This window comes from Saccostrea echinata, unplaced genomic scaffold, assembly GCF_033153115.1.
Source record: "Saccostrea echinata isolate AGI-Se365-2 ecotype Australia unplaced genomic scaffold, CSIRO_AGI_Sech_v1 ptg000054l, whole genome shotgun sequence".
Taxonomy (NCBI): Eukaryota; Metazoa; Mollusca; class Bivalvia; order Ostreida; family Ostreidae; genus Saccostrea; species Saccostrea echinata.
Window position 1 is genome coordinate 60,959,825 of NW_026889803.1, and position 17,082 is coordinate 60,976,906.

The following is a 17,082-nucleotide window of genomic DNA, read 5'->3' on the forward strand; positions in this document are numbered from 1 at the left end:
ATGAAAAAAAGGGAAAAAAGAAAACATGGAAAATTATAAACTTGTATTATAATTTTTGTATGTTATGTGATAAAATGATGTAAGAAAAAAAAATCATAATGCTGATATTTTTTAGAAATAATTTTTATACACTGATTTCTATTATCACAAAATATTTGATGCAATTTTCTACAATGCAATAATTGTTTTCTTGTAGAATTTCAGGATGTCATCCAAACGCCCTGCTGAGGATCAGGGTGGGGGATCTAGTTCTGGACCCCCAGCAAAGAAGCTGTTAACAAGGTTTGAACCAGTAAGGATAGGCACCATAGGGAATCTGGTAAGCTAATAATGGTATTCAGTATTCCTGTAATTACCGAAATGTATAGTTAATATATGTTTTACCACAGTCACTCTTTCCTTTGTACTTATGAATTCAGGAAGAACTTGACATGAAGGTTTTGAGGTTTCAAAACAAGAAGTTAGCTGAGAGAATAGAACAGAGAAAGAGGGCTGAAGATGAGTTAAAACGTCGTATCGACCAGCTGGAGAACCGACAGAGGACTGACGATGCTGTTCTTATGATTGTCAATAGATACTGGAACCAGGTCTCATGCTTTCCTCACACAGCATTTCAATATTTATGTACTCTAGTTTTCAGTGTATAAGATGCTAGAACTTTGAGCTCAGTTTTCCATGACTTTTGTACAAGGCAATTAAATACTAACAAAAGATATTATGCTTAAATTCTTCTTAGTTGGTAACTGTAAAGCATTGTCTAGGGAATAAAAATGAACAGCCAGCATGTCAATTATACACGAAAACAAATAAGATTCATAAAAAAAAAACTATTGAAAGTGACCTGACTAAAAGTAAACAGATGTAAATGTATACATATATAATATATAACCAATTGATTTTTGTTTGTTTACAGTTGAACTGTGTTAATGCATAGTAAAAAGAATCAGCTTTTTACAAGTGAACTAAAATGTCTGAACACAGTTGTTTCTTGCAGATCCATGTATCTCATAGAAACACGGGTGAAATATCCTTATTATCTGAATATATAATTAGGCATTTTACTCATGAACATAGTTGTTTCCAAAAATTGCAGCTCAAAGTTCAAAAGTATTGTTATTGGATTGCACTGATATGGATAAAAAGGCATTCTGCATGTGGGTGTATATTTTTTGCATTAATTGATTGAAAAAAGGCATTCTGCTTATGTCTGTATATATGTTGCTTTATTTAAAATAAAAGACAGCTGTACATGTACATATACATGTATATTTTTTGCACAGCTTGATGAAGATATCAGAGTTCTTTTGCAAAGATTTGATGCAGAGACTGCAGATGAAACTGAAACTAAAAGTAAGTCATGTAAATTTCTTTTACTAAATACATGTAACACGAAATGACTTGTTGAAGTCAATTACAAGAGCATGAATATGTAAATGGACTTTTTTAAAGAGTTTATACATGTATTTCAGCAATATAAAAATAAAGTGAGTGGTGCTTCTTTCAAAACTATGCCATTACAAATTCTTCATGTATATAAAGAATCTACAGTAATCACTAACCAGGAAATATTATGCCATAGAAAGCTGTTGGATGATTTGATTGATTTCATGAACATTTTTCAAATCTAGTAATGTTTTCAATTTAGTGAAAATAGAGGGAAGGTCTTATTACAGTGAGTTTTGTACTCTTATGTCCATCTTGATTTTTTTAGATGAGAGTGATGAAACAAAAGCATTCTTGACCTTGTTGTCGACATGGGATAAACAAGAACTGGAACAAAAACTAGGTCAGCGTGTGGAATTCTCCAAACGTGCCATAGGAAAGCTGCTGCAGGCTTTTGACAGACTGCTACAGAGAAATGAGAAACTTAACAAAGGCATACAGGAGAAGGTCAACAAAGAGGTCAAGGAACTAGAGCTGTCTGCCAGCGGAATAAAGAAGGAACCAAGTGACATCAAAATGGAGGTAGAGGAGAAGAAGGAACCAGAGGAAGACTTAGGGGAGAAGGCGGTCAAAATGGAGGAAGATGGGGAGACCAAGGCCGAGTCAGAGGAGAAAAAGGAGGGTAAGATAGGACCAAACATGTATACCTAAAAAGGAGGGTAAGATAGGACCAAACATGTATACGTAAAAAGGAGGGTAAGACAGGACTGAACATGTATACCTAAAAGGTGGTAAGATAGGACTGAACATTTATACCTAAAAAGGGGGTTAAGATAGGATTAAACATTTATACCTAGAAAGGAGAGTAAGATAGAACCATACATTTATACCTAAAAAGGAGAGTAAGATAGGACCAAATATGTATACCTAAGAAAAGGGGGTGGGATAAGATAGGACTAGGACTGAACATGTATACCTAAAGAGGAGAGTAAAATAGGAATAAACATGTATACCTTATAAGGGGGGGGGGGGGGTAAGATAGGACAGAAAATGTAAACCTAAATAGGAGGGTAAGATAGGACTGAACATTTATACCTAGAGAGGGGGGATAAGATAGCAGTGAAGTGAAAATATACAGCACTTGTGAAAGGATGTTAAATGGCACTGACTAAAATGTACTTAACAAAAGGTGATAAATTACCACTGACCTAAAACAGATACTGAAAAGGATGGCAAGTTAGAGTATGTTTACATTCTTAATTCCTTCAGCAAATAGTGTTGTTAATCTTTGAAGTGAGTGTATTTGTCAGTCTTGTTTGAAGTGAGTGTATTGGTCAGTCTTGTATGATTACATTTCATTCCAGACATCTCTGTTTATCTGTTATAGAGACTGAAAAGCCAGAAATCAAGAAAGAAGTAGAAACAACAGAAACTGATGTGAAACCCGCAGTGAAGGAAGAGGAGGCCTCAGAAGAGAAGCCAGAAATTCTGTCACTGCAGGAAATTGTCAAGGAAGAGCTGGCAGAACTTCAGAGGGAGAATCGTCGTCTTCACAATAATGCCACTTACTTACACCAGAGACATCACGAGCACACGTTAGAGGTATTATTAAAAAAAATAGAGACAGTGAAACAAAGTTTTACGTGTATAAAACATTTAAAAGGCATCATTTTAGTCCTGGTTTTTTGGATAACAATAATTGTTTGATAGGTTGCAGAGCTGCAGGATAAATTAACAGCTGCAGAAACGGAGATTGCTGAACTTAAGAACAAGATGGATGACCTTCAGTATTATCATGGCTGTGCCAGCCAGCAGGTAGACAAACTTGATCGACATTTGAATGACGCCATGCAGAAGCTGAAAAGTTTTGAGGACACAACCATTGTCCATGATGTGTCAGGCAAAGGTGTAACAGGAGTAGCCAAGAGCAAGGTAAAGGACTTTACTTGTGTATGAGACTGAAAGCTTTCACAGATCACCATGAATATTGCTGCGGCATATAGTGTTTGTCATGTCTGTTGTCCATCCTTCCATCCTTCTGTCCTTCCCTCTGTACATCTGTCACATTATGCATTTAGCTCAGTTGAAATGAAACTTTTCACTATTTTTTTTATACACTGATATACATGTATATTGATGAGAGCTATTCAACTGTGGCATAATTTTCTGACCTTGACCTTCCCTTTTTTGTGTTTTAAAATAAGTTTTAAAATGACTATTAAACATATTTTTATCAAAACTCATACACTGAAACATATTGGTGAGAGCTATCAAACTTTCATATCACTACAGTAATTTTTCATTTGAAGTTCACCTGCTGGAGTGATGGTATCACTGCTTATCATTTTTTGATAGCTGAATTTATATATATATTAATACCCTCTGATGTTTCTTGTGTACATGTATTTGAAGTTTGATGAGATAAACTATGAGTTGGAAGAGCAGAGAGAACTAGCCACCAACAGAATGACGGAACTGGAGAAACTCAGCAAAGAGCACCAGGAAGCGCTGCAGGAAGTGGAGAAACTCAAAATGGATGTAAGAGCATTATAGACTTGTGTAAATTTTATTTTAAATGTTAAGCAGTTCTGTAAGATCTGGAAGAGATGTACAGTGATAAGCTTTCACAAAATACATGTATAAATTGATGAACATAGCTTTATCAAAATTTGAAGAGTGGTACTCAAAATGATTGTGTGCAGTTAGAAAATAAAAGAGTTAGTGCTTTATAGCCATCAAAAAATACACACATGTCTGCAAGCAGGGAGATCCCAAGGATTATCACTATGACACAATACTAGATTATCCCTTGATTTCAGAATTGAATTGTGTAGCACATTGAAGAAAAAGTTTTGGATACAATTTTTGATACTTGGATCAGAGAAAAAAAAATTATTTTTTTTATCAATAATATTTATTTTTCAATGATGAGATTCAACAAGAAAATGTATGAATGCACAACGGATAGCCCAACTTTAATAATATTTGACCTAAGTATTCATTGGTGGAGTAATACATAATAACATTCAGCAATTGTTGTTTCATTACCAGCTCTTTTTCACAATAATGCAAAAAAGACTTACCAGCTGTATTTATTATTTTTTTGTTAAAACCACTTGGGTATGTTATTTTCTTCAATTTCTCTTCAGGAACCTGCCATTTTAAAGGTTTGCAAATGTAAAGGGAAGCTGACCCAAATAACCCTGACAACTCTTTCTAACTCGCCAAAATTTGGATTTCAGTTCTACGTTTAAAACCTCTTCAAACATTTTCAAATAATTATACATGTATAAACATATCACACCTGTCCATGAATAACATCTGCCTGTAAAATTTCTTTCAGAAAGTACTTTAGAAGGGGGAATATGTAATGTCTGCCATTATGGATATCAAAAAAAGTAGTTACAGCTTATTTGTGCAAATTTTATTGATGCAGATGTCAAGAAAATTTTTCAACCAATCAAAAACACCGATTCCATATCAGTCTAATAAATATTGAATAGGGATGTCAACGAGTACCCGGTTAACTGGGTACTCTATCGAACGTCCGAGTATCGATTACTAAAAATGATACTCGGTTACTAGGATGTGTATTTTTTCTTATTTCAAACTACATATTTTTATCAAAAACTTATAAAAAAAAACAAACTTAAATATTCATACGGGTAAGTAGCGTGTCGTCGTCTACACATGTAATCATCCGTTATAGCCTATAGTTGTGTACAGTAATTAGTGACCAATCACCTGGTACGCAGCTGTTCTCACCTATTGTGGTCCTTAATTTTTTGATGGCTTCAATGATTGTTTTTTTTTCACTGAACAACGTTTAATATGGTCTATTATCTTCAAATCATTTTTAAATTAATACCGCTACCCACTTCAAAATAAGTAAAGATTAAAAAAAATGTTTAAAGTCAGTTTCCATAGTAAGTTTAGTTATACGGGGGAAACAACCAACATATGAAAAAATGTTAGACTAGCGATCCAAACAATGACCGTTCCCTGTCTTTCGCTAATCATCACAAACATGCGTAACTGATTGTCCTCCTTTTGCGTTGATGAAATAGATCTTAAACAAGAACTGTAAACCATTTGTAATTTTTATGTACATATGTATTAATTGTGTCTTATGTATTTATTTAATACCAAAAATCATTTCCGTTGGACTCCATGTTTACATACATTCATAAAACGTGATAAAAACAGCTTTGGGGTTTAACAAATTAACAATTAAATATTAACAAACTTGTTTTACATTTTTACCGAGTACCCGGGTACTCGATCGGAAAAAACTCCGAGTAACCGATTATCAAAATTTGACCGATTTGACATCCCTAATATTGAATGATTAAAAATTCAACATTTTTAGCAAACAACTCATAACAAAAAAAATGACATCGTGTAGAATTTTCAACAACTATTTGTACTATGGTTTGTCTTTTTGTACTGTATAAACATGATAAATGATTGGATGTTTTAGCTTCAGCACTTACCCGAGAGTGTGATTGTGGACACCACAGAGTACAAATGTCTCCAGTCCCAGTTCTCTGTGCTTTATAATGACAGCATGCAGATCCGGACCCAGCTGGAGGACACCCGGAACTTACTCCAGACCAGCAAGAATACCCATCTCAGGCATCTGGAACAGCTGGAGGTACTGGACACTAGTTTTATTATGAGAATTATTTATCAAAATTACAATATCAGCAACATTATATTCGATATGTCTATTAACATGCTGAATATTTTTTTGAGGTAGTAAATCTTTGAAAGAGAAGCAGCAAAATTTTATTAGGGGAGGGTGGTTGAATATTTCAACAGATTCTTCTAATGTCCTATGTTTTATTCATGTATGTCACAGTTTGTTATTCTACAGCTTTTACTTGGTCATTTTTCCTTCAGAATATCTTTTATTTTTGGGATTTAATTGTTTTCTGTTTTTTGTAACAGTATGAAATAAATGTATTCAATTTATGATATGGTTGTTGGGTAACCTTGACTGCATATGAGGTAATTTCAACGGCTGCACCAATTAAGACAAAATTATTTGTGCAAACACTAATATACATGTAAGAAAAATGTTACAAATTCATATATCCATTGATTAACTTTCTTTAAAGATATTGTCAGAGATGTTCATTTCTTGTAATGGCTATTAAATTCTTGTTCATCATTTTCTCGAGTCATGAAGCCTGATCTTAAAGAGTAAAAGTATTACCAACACAATATATTAAAATGCATTTTTACTTCAGCATAAAATAAATTGAAGGACACAGAAATAGATCAAAAATAAAACATTGTAATGAATTCATGATTGGTCAAAATTACCTAGGTGGATAAATGTTTGGTCGATATTACCTAGGTGGATAAATATTTGGTCGATATTACCCAGGTGGTCAAAGTTCCACCACCCTACCTAACACTGCTTGCAATAGAGGATGAAATGCTGAATGATATATTTTTCTGTAGTGTGATGAGCTAGAGACCCAGAAAAAACTCAGAGCTGAGTGCATTCAGTTGGAGGATAATTTGGCACAGGTCAGGAGGGAATATGAAATGTTGAGGATTGAGTTTGAACAAACTTTAGCTCAGAATGAGCAGACAGGTAAGGAATACTAAGACAGAAGTCAAACATACATATACATGTTCTTAGTAGTAACTTAAAGAATCTAAGTGTCAATTACAAGTCAACTTGTTAAGTACACATGGCATGATTTTATTCAACCAGCTCCCATCAATCATGAAATGAGAAACCTGATCCAGAGTTTACAGAAACATAATCAGCAGTTAAAAGCTGAGGCCAGCCGCTCCAGACGCAGAGCCAGGGAAATCCAGACAGAAATGAATAAGGTTGGTTACAATAAAGTGCGTAGAAGAAACAAACATTATAAAGATTTACATGTGTGTGCACTCCCCCATTTGCAGCAATTCAAACAGTACATGTATAGCTCCAATATAGTGAGAACCCATGTAGGACACTAGCATTGCTCATAAGGTTTCAAAGAATGTGGACATTTTTTGTTTAATCAGATGAAAGCTAATGAATAGAGGATGTGTTTAATCTTCTACCAGGGTCATTTGAAGAAGGTCACAGGGTTGAAATGTAAAATTCTTGTCTGTGACTTTTTCATGGGGGGAAATTTGATGTCTGGTCCCTAATTCTGTTATGCAGAGGCAGTAAAAGATTAGACTGAGCACAAAGGTGGCATGTCAAATAAATGTGTCAAGACTTTGATCCACAGTACCATACCATAATTTTTTCATCTACATCTTTGTCATGAAACAAAAGATTTCAGTCTTCTTATGTTATACATGTTACACGTTTCTTATAATCCATATTAAAGTATTGGAAACAAGTATGAGGGGAGGGCTCACTTAGCTGAACAACTTATACTTTGTGAAAAAAAGTGGCCATCATTTAGTGAATCAAGTTGGAAGGGGGTCAAGACCACACCTTTACAAATAAATGCAAAAATTAAGTTATTTGATATTTTAGAAACACTTTGTTGTAATGTTTCTCTTTAAATTTTAGTAACTGTTGGGCGTAATGTATAGATTAATACTTAATTAATATGTGCAGTACTAGATTTTTCACTACTGTAATTATGCTAACCTTTATGAAAACAAAAATCCTGAAAAAGAATGGTTCTGATACAATTTCTTACTTATCTGCTATGCTGTGCATCAGAAGTAAAATTGATGTAGGTGAGCTGATCAAAGTTCTTTGGTGATGTCTCATCAACTGTATTAGAATCGGAAGACTTGAAGAGGGCAAAAAGTAGTTTTTGAACACATTCTCATTCTGATGAATGAGCAATGTCAATCATTTTCTTCCAGAGCATGTTAAGGATATTACTTAGTGGTGGTGTTGTTGTTCTTTGAAATGTAGGAAAATTTTTGCTCAGAAGAAAAATTTAACCACTTGTTTGAAATTGATTGTTAAATTCAACTTGTGTGATAAATGTTTTAATATTTTTTTTATATAATTGTATACCAGATGAAAGCGGAGGGATTTAAACCAGAGGAAAAACAAGAACAAGCAGAAAATCCAGCAGGGGGTAGTGTTCAGGGTGATTCTGGGGGATCAGGAGGGGGAGGGGAACCAGGGACTGCCACGCCCACCCAGTCAGTGCCCTCACCACCACACACAGGCACCAAGACTGAGGGGGAGCCAGGGAAGGAGGAGGATAAGGAAGACTTTGAGTACAGGGAAAAAGGGAAGACTGACCTTGAGGTCATAAAAGAACTAAGGGCTCAGCTTAAGTAAGTCTTGAAAGCCCTTGTGATTGTATACTCTAAAGAAACTTCTTTTGTGACACCTAAATTTCTCCTGCAGTTCTGTGATTTTAACATCCACACTGTGGTTTTCTTTTTCAATGTCTCTGAGTCCTGTTATTTTAGCAATCAATATGCAATCCTTGCAGTAGATATATTTATGTAGGGAACCAGTTAACTAGTTACTTGGAACAGTGGCTTTTGGTCACAAAATCAATAATTGATTAGTTGAAAAAATGAAATATTTGTAAATTTGAATGCAATTTCAATAAAATTTTATTTCAATTCAATTTGAAAAGAAAAAAAAAATATAACAAACTCTTAATTGATAAATGTGAAGTATCTAATTAAGTTCATTTGGAGACAATTGAGGTTCTCTGAATGAAGGTTACTGAGATAAATGGCCAGTTTGTGAAGTGTAAATTATTGTTTAAACAGCATGTCAGCTTCTAGCCTGTCCTTCTTTTCTTTAATAATGAGTAAAAGTAAAAATGACAGTAGAGTACTGCAAACATTGTGGACCTGCTTTCAATGTGTATATACCTTATCTATCATTTGTCAATCAAATATTTAACAGAAGAGTAAATTAATCAATGGTTTTGATGATGGTGACTATGCAGAAAGAACTTATGACATCTGATTTGAGAATTTATATCTCTGATTTATCAGACATGTTTCATGGTTTTAAAATCAAAATAAAACTTAAGCTTATTATTTTTAAATCAATGAAAAGACCAACAATGAAAAAGGGGGGGGGGGGTGTTAAAAATTTAATGATGTGCTTGATCTTACCATGAATGAAGAAAAGGTATTATTACATTTTCAACAGTGAAATACTGTGATTTATTTATTGAATAAAAGTGATATTCTCTCACAGTGTGAAAGGATACCAAAAATGATATTCTCTCACAGTGTGAAAGGATATCAAAGTAAGTAAAAAATAATTTCTGGCCTGTTATAAGATAGAGATAGTAACTAAGCATCTTGATAGAGCTAAAACTGCAAATTTTTTCCTAAATGTTGCTAAAATCCATGATATGTAATGTTTTCAATCTGACACACAACTTCTAAGCTATGACGTCTCAACCGCTCAACTATGACGTCAAGCCTATGACACTGTTTTAAGAAAAGACAGAGGCAAAGGGAAAATCAAAGAAAATATAATAAACAGAAAATTCAATGTTTTGTAGATGAATATGGAATTTATTTCACTCGTGAGACAGGATTTTTCGATATTTTCACTCGTGCTTCGCACTCGTGAAAATATCAAAAAAATCCTGTCCCACTCGTGAAATAAATTCCATATTCATCTACAAAACATTGAATATCCTCTATATATTTTATTCAAATGGATTTCTTTTTATTAGGTATTTTAAAAGGTATGGTGTCAAGAGCTAAATGCATGTTAATGTTGTTTACTTGTTTTTGTTTCTATTCAAGTTTAGAGCTATAAATTTACCAAATTGAATTTAATTAATTTTTAGCCATCATTTATTGAAAACTCAGCAAATAAATGTGAAAAAAACATTGATACTTCTTAAAGAAAGCATTTTGTTTTTAAAAACTGGAGGTGGTGGGATTGATGTACACAGATATGTACATGTACATTAATTATGAGTGAAAACCTTTTCATCATGTAAAGATATTACATATTAATACTCAATGCATATACCCTTATTCACACTTAAATCTGATGTCAAAATTTTATATTGTCTTTAGCTGGACGTCTCATACTAATTAATATCATTAAAAGAACAGTATTTCTTAGCTTTCTAAAATAGTTTAAAACATAAATTTGACAACAGCACATATTTAGCCAATGTGAGAAATATTTACAAGACATGTGTGCACATATTTATGAAGGGGAAAAAACATCAATTCTGTGTAGAGTGAGCAGAATAGAATGTACATTAATGTCCTTTCTGTGCTAAAGATATGTATATCCTTGTAATTTAGGCAAGCCCAGGCCAGTCAGAAGGAACTGAAGCTTCTACTGGACATGTACAAAAGTGCTCCTAAAGAACAACGAGACAAAGTACAGGTATGCTCAAACAACATTGAAGAATACAATCTTAAACAGTGTAGATTAAGAAAAGTAATGGAATGAAGGTGTATTTTAAACGAAGAAAAAATAAAAGCAAATCTGTTTTTGAACCTACATATATGTTCCAGTTTATTGCTTAATGATTCATTTCAGTTGATGGCATGTGAAAAGAAATTCCGTCAAGAAATTGATGATCTCAAAGCTCAGATCAAAAGAATGCAGGAAAATGAAAGAAAGGAAAAGAGAAAGCTGGCAGAGGAGGATGCCATTAAAAAGATCAGTAAAATGGAAGAAAAAATTACAGAGCTGTCCAAGAATTTGGCAACTCAGAAACAGGTATGTAGCAGCCTAAAAACTCAGAAACAGAGAGTTGTTTCAAAAGCTTGTCCTCAGAAACAGAAAGGAGTTGTTCAAAAGCTTGTACTCAGAAACATAGAAAGAGTTGTTCAAAAGCTTGTACTTAGAGAAAGAGTTGTTCAAAAGCTTGTACTCAGAAACAGAGAAAGAGTTGTTCAAAAGCTTGTACTCAGAAACATAGAAAGAGTTGTTCAAAAGCTTGTACTCAGAAACAGAGTGTTCAGAATCATGGAGAAAGTTGTTCAAAAGCTTGTACTGAGAAACAGAGTGTTCAGAATCGTGGAGAAAGTTGTTCAAAAGTTTGTACTGAGAAACAGAGTGTTCAGAATCGTGGAGAAAGTTGTTCAAAAGCTTGTACTGAGAAACAGAGTGTTCAGAAAGCTCAGAAACGCTGAGAAAGTTGTTCAAAAGCTTGTACTGAAAAAAGAGTTTTTCTTCAAAAAAAAAAAAAAATGCAAGCTGCTACAAAACAAATATTTTACAAATCATACCAACTGACATGTACACAGAATTGATATAAGATAGGAACAGATGAATTTGTACACTCCAACAAACTGTTAAATTGTTACACATACATAAAATTGTATGTCTCAATTCTCCTTAATGAAAATCACTGAACTACATGTAAATTTAAGAGGAGGCAGATGTAAAATTTATTAGATAAGTTATATTATTCCAGTTTTGTAAGATGTTTTTATTTTGTGTCACTAGAGAGAAGAAGCCTTGTTGAGTGAGATGGAGGTCACAGGACAAGCTTTTGAAGACATGCAGGAACAGAACATGAGACTTCTACAGCAACTGAAGGAGAAAGATGACGCTAACTTTAAACTCATGTCAGAGGTAAGGCATTCTTAAGTTCAGAAGTTAACCAGTAGGTTAATAGTCAAGTTAAGTGAAAAAGAGTTAATCTAATTAAATAATAAAGCTAATTACTGTTGTAAGGTCAACCGTTAGCTATTGTAATTGAACAGGTATGTGTAGATTGTTTAAATGATGCTTCTTTAAGTAAATAATGGATGTGTTTTATAAAAAAAAAAATTCACTGTTTATGATAACCTTAAACAATGTACCAAGTCAGAAGGATTTGAAGTGTTTTGATTGGTCAATATAGAGAATAAAAGCCAATCAAATCCAGAAGTTACTGAGAGAAGAGAAGGAGGTTCTTGCTGACCAGGTGGTGACCTTACAGTCTCAGGTGGAGGCCCAGAACCTAGTGGTCCGTAAACTAGAGGAGAAGGAACAGATCTTACAGAACACTCTCTCAACAATGGAAAAGGAGCTAGGGTAAGTTATTGGTGAAGTTAAAAAAGGAGCTAGGTTAAGTTGTTGACGAAGTTAAAAAAGGAGCTTGGGTAAGTTATTGGTGAAGTTAAAATTTATAGGGGTAACAACAACAGGTTAAAGGTGAAATAAAACCTAGGGTTTCAAGTTACTGGTGAAGTTAAAAAAGGATCTAAGGTAAGTTATTGGTGAAGTTATAAAAGGAGCTAGGGTAAGTTATTGGTGAAGTTAAAGTTTATAGGGATAACAGCAACAGGTTATTGGTGAATTAAAGCTAGGATGTCAAGTTATTGGTGTAACTATAGCTAGGATATCTATTATAAATGTAGCTAGGGTGTCAAGTTATTGGTGTATTTATACTGTAGCAAGGGTGTTGAGGTATTAGTGTAATTATAGCTAAGTTATCAAATCATGTAGCTAGAGTGTTGAGTTATTGGTGTAATTATAGCTAGGATATCATATTAGTGTTGTTTTTCTAGCTAGGGAGTCATAATGTTATTTATAATTAGTTTAGTTGCTGTGTAGAATTTCTGTTATTTCTTTGGACAAAGAATCACAGGATATATCACAGGATATTTTCTGTGGCTTAAAACCTGCTTTACTGCATTACTGTATAACAAAGACATAGAAAGCCATCTATGTTTGCACATAAATGCAGCATGCAACATTTCAGTATCTGAAACATTTCTTTAGATTAACTCAGCAGGCAATGGAGATGCATAAAAGAAAAGCTGTGGAAAGTTCACAAACAGCAGCAGACTTAAAACTTCACCTTGACAAATACCAGGCCCAGCTCAAAGAGGCTCAGGTCTCTGTAGCTGAAAAAACGGGGGCACTGGAACAAGAATCCTTCAAGTACAAACGCATGCAGGTAATATGTTTGTGTGCATGTTAAATGTATGTTTTTTTTAATCTTCACTCAAGACAAAGATTCATTTATTTAATTTTTTTTACTTTATATATAATCTTTTTACTTTTCTATCAGCTCACCTTTAAGTAAAACAGATTGAAAATAATTTAATGCTACAGATTCAATTTTTTTTCTTGATCTGAAGATGATATATTAAGATGTCTATTTTGTGATGTTTATGAATCATTCATCTGCAAAGGTTGTTGTCTGACTTGACTCAGTCGAAAGTGAATGGAAAAGCTTTTTTTTCTTGGTAACAGGGATAACCATGCAGTAATTGCTAATGTAAATTATTTAATGTAGCTTTTCAGCGTTCTCCACAAGGGGTTTTACCATGGCGGCCCGCCATGGTTAAATTTATGTGCGCCATGGTTAAACGAGCTGCGCCATGGTTAAAATCGTTGGCCGCCATGATTAAATTTTTATTGCATTTTAGTGTTGACACCTACTTTTTAATGACTTGAGTAGTTAATTGTGTTTATACAACGACTGCCAGTGCACCTGGCATGCCTCGAGGGAAAGCGGACAATGCTAATCAAACACGATCGTTGATCGGCGATTATGCTGTGAAGCGTGACAATGGAGAGTCAATCAGCTGATAATCAATATCTTCATACTTATTTATCCTGTACACTTGTCATTTCGGGGAATTCCAACGTGTTCTCAATTAGCTCAATACGATAACAAATTGAACAGATGACATAGAAATGAGCAGTAACAACATGAAAATCGGCAAGCATCCGATTCGCTTTCTTTCTGATAAAATGTACATCAGTGCCAATGGTAGTATTACTTTTAGAGTTACCTCCCGTTCTTATGAAACGTCGCGTGGATCTATTTTTAGCACTGAAGCACGTGGAGAAGTAAACAAAAGTGGAAAATCGGCGAAAATACAATATGTAGAAAAAAAGAACGTTTAGGATTAAAAGAAAAACAAAAAAGAGAAAGCAAAATTACAATTATATCAAATTTATACCCCTGGTTATATTTAGTTACTTTTACCATGCACGCCCATCAGTAAGTTTTCATAGACCATGCAGTAAAAAAGCTGAGTCATTAATTGATAGGATGTCGGTGTTTGTGAGTCTGTTAACTTTTAAAAAATGCTACCCATTCATTAGTTTTATTCATATTTAAATAAAACGTTTCATACAACAGGCAACATCAATTCTGTATATATTAATTTTTAATGTTGCCATGGTTACTCTATCAATTTTTTTCTTTTTGGAATTCCTTCAAATTGTTCCTACAGTCTTGGGATTTTGTTACACATTTGTAAAGAAAGATACATATTAATCTTTTTTATCATGTTTATTCTTATTTATATTTTTTAGATTAGTTGTTTCAACTTTTTGTGTTGCAGTAATTATAAGTTCATTGATTAACGAAGGTTAGGAAGTCTAACACGCATTCGTGTTTTCATTCACATCATTACTCGTGTTTTTGGCTTCGCACAGCTTCCTCCATGGTTAAATTTTCAAATGTGGAGAACCCTGGCTTTTGTTGCTTAAAAAAAAAAAAAACAACAAAAAAACCTTTGAATTATTTTTAGCAAACTAGTCTGTGTGGATGGTAAAAGAACTTCAACTGAGCAAGGAAACTTTATCATCTATAATTTCTAAAATAGTTTTTATGTCATATTGGTTCTAATGGATTTTAATCCTGCTGACCTATTTTTAAGATATTTCCTGTCATATGCAATGTTACTAAGGATATGATGGAGTAAGTTCTATATGGCACTTAAGTTCTATCAAATGAAAGGCCTATAATGATAAACTTAATAATAATATTTGTTGAGGTGAGCTATGTAATTTTTTATTACATGTAATTATGTTTATTTATTAGAAATGCTGGTAGATCATATTGCACACCTGTTTATCTTGACTACTGATATACAGTAGATTAATTTCATAATGGTTATTTATGGCTGTCTGTTGTATGCTTATGTTTGTTATCACCAGGAGGAGATAGTGAAGCTACAGAGGAAGCTGGAGAGAAGTAAAAAGATTGAAATGGCCGGAGCGGCAGATGAGGTCTTAATGGCGGAAATAGCGGAGTACAAGGTAAGGGGTCAAAGGACAACAATTAGACAAAAAGGGCACCTGCTGTTGTTATCTAAGGATAGATATGCAACATTTCAAAGTAAATCTGAGTTTACTTTCTTCCATTGCGTTATTCCTTTTATGAAAACTTTCTGATAGGAAATGTGGTAATATTGATTTGTTCAGGACCATTTTGTTGTGATTTTTTTTCTGAAGAGAACTTGAATCATCAAAACTAACATGAATATTAGTGTTTGATTTTACTAAGTAAGTAACAAGAAGGGAAAAAAATATACAAAATCTTTTTTTTTTGGAAATATTGTGTAATAACAGTATACGAGTACTCTTCTCACTTTGAGGTTTCTTTTTACACAGTTTAGAATTTCAAGACTGCAAAGAACTTGTCCACATTCATATGTCATTAGTAATGTTTTCTAGGGGAATAAAATATCAGTGCCTGTGTATTTTGATATAAGTGTTGTGGATTATGTAATATTTGACCTTTCATTCTCATACATGCAAGAGAAATACTAGATAACCTGTCGAAGAAACATACCAATTTGGGGGTCAAAGATGAAAGGTCAAAGTCAGAAATGTTAGAAATGTATATCTCATGGACACCATGTAGAGAGTGCTATTTAGTATTAAATTCTCATTCAAAAAGAAATGTTTTGAACTCTAGGCAAGACACTCCTTAATTTTGAGAACACAAGGTCTAAATTATTTTTAATTTTGATGGTGTCATGTTCACAAAGTAATATCAGGTACTTGGGCCCTCATTATTGTCCATCAATAAACTGAACCTCATATACTATAAAAGTATTGTCCTTCAAAGTCTTGCTGTCATTTAAAGATTTTTATTATCTAGCTTAATATTTTCTCTCCACAGGAACAACTGACTTGTCCATCCTGCAAAGTGAACAAGAAAGACGCAGTTTTAACAAAGTGTTTTCATGTGTTCTGTCTGGAATGTTTAAAGACTCGCTATGAGACGAGACAGAGAAAGTGCCCCAAATGTAATGGAGGCTTTGGTGCCAATGACTATCACAGACTCTACATATCCTAGCAGAGCAACAGTCAATCTGGTGGAGATATATGTGTGTGTGTGAGTGAGTGAGTGTGAACAGTGAGGAAAAGCATTTCTAAGAGAGGGATCAATTTTTCATTTCACAGTTTTGTACCATCTTGTCAGTTATTAGAAATTGTTGCTACATGAACTTACGATGAAAGAAGCATATATCACTACATGCTAAACATTTTTATGTTTACTCATACCATGTATCACGTGTGTGTCTGTATAGTATGTCAAAAAGGAATTAAAGAGATGTATGTAAAATCAATTTAGATCTGATGTCAGATTCTATGTAACATTAAAGTTCAAGATGTGTGTATTGTGTGCAGATTGTGTTATGATGTTTCATACACACATTTCACAGTATTGTGAATAAATTGATTTTATAAGCATGTGTCAAGTATTGACAGGAGGTTCTTTAAGGATCTGTAAGGAACAGAGTAAAGTTTTTGAACTTCAATTACATGACTTTATTTTAGCTCTTCTGTGACAAAGAGCCAATGCTATGGACATTTGTGCGATATGCTTAAATGATTTGGAATATGGTCCAATTTTTTTTCAAATTTGTCACAGAGTATCCTTGGCTCAAAGGCTCTCATTTATACTAAAAGGGATGTGACCCTTAAAATAGGGGGAGATAATTAGGGAAACAAAAACAAAGTAGTGGTTGCTAAAAAAATCTTCTCAAGAACCACTGGGCAGATTATCACCAAACTGC

General features: G+C 33.6%; 1 protein-coding gene across 1 annotated transcript; it reads left to right on the forward strand.

Moving 5' to 3' along the window:
• Positions 1-200: 200 nt before the first annotated feature.
• On the forward strand, positions 201-16,753 carry LOC133172478 (E3 ubiquitin-protein ligase Bre1-like). The gene is made up of 18 exons (XM_061307363.1): positions 201-319; positions 420-587; positions 1,281-1,350; positions 1,712-2,065; positions 2,771-2,985; positions 3,094-3,315; positions 3,796-3,921; positions 5,864-6,037; positions 6,853-6,988; positions 7,112-7,233; positions 8,381-8,646; positions 10,615-10,699; positions 10,856-11,038; positions 11,771-11,899; positions 12,171-12,343; positions 13,034-13,211; positions 15,212-15,313; positions 16,182-16,753. The coding sequence occupies exons 1-18, from the start codon at positions 206-208 to the stop codon at positions 16,356-16,358; spliced, it is 2,994 nt and encodes a 997-aa protein (XP_061163347.1). The 5' UTR covers positions 201-205; the 3' UTR covers positions 16,359-16,753.
• Positions 16,754-17,082: the final 329 nt, after the last annotated feature.

Bases quoted from the DNA above. Each gene is read 5' to 3' on its own strand.
- LOC133172478 (XM_061307363.1), top strand. From the start codon at position 206: ATGTCATCCAAACGCCCTGCTGAGGATCAGGGTGGGGGATCTAGTTCT. The intron at 1,351-1,711 runs GTAAGTCATGTA...TGATTTTTTTAG, and splicing joins AGATGAAACTGAAACTAAAA to ATGAGAGTGATGAAACAAAA. The intron at 8,647-10,614 runs GTAAGTCTTGAA...CTTGTAATTTAG, and splicing joins GAACTAAGGGCTCAGCTTAA to GCAAGCCCAGGCCAGTCAGA.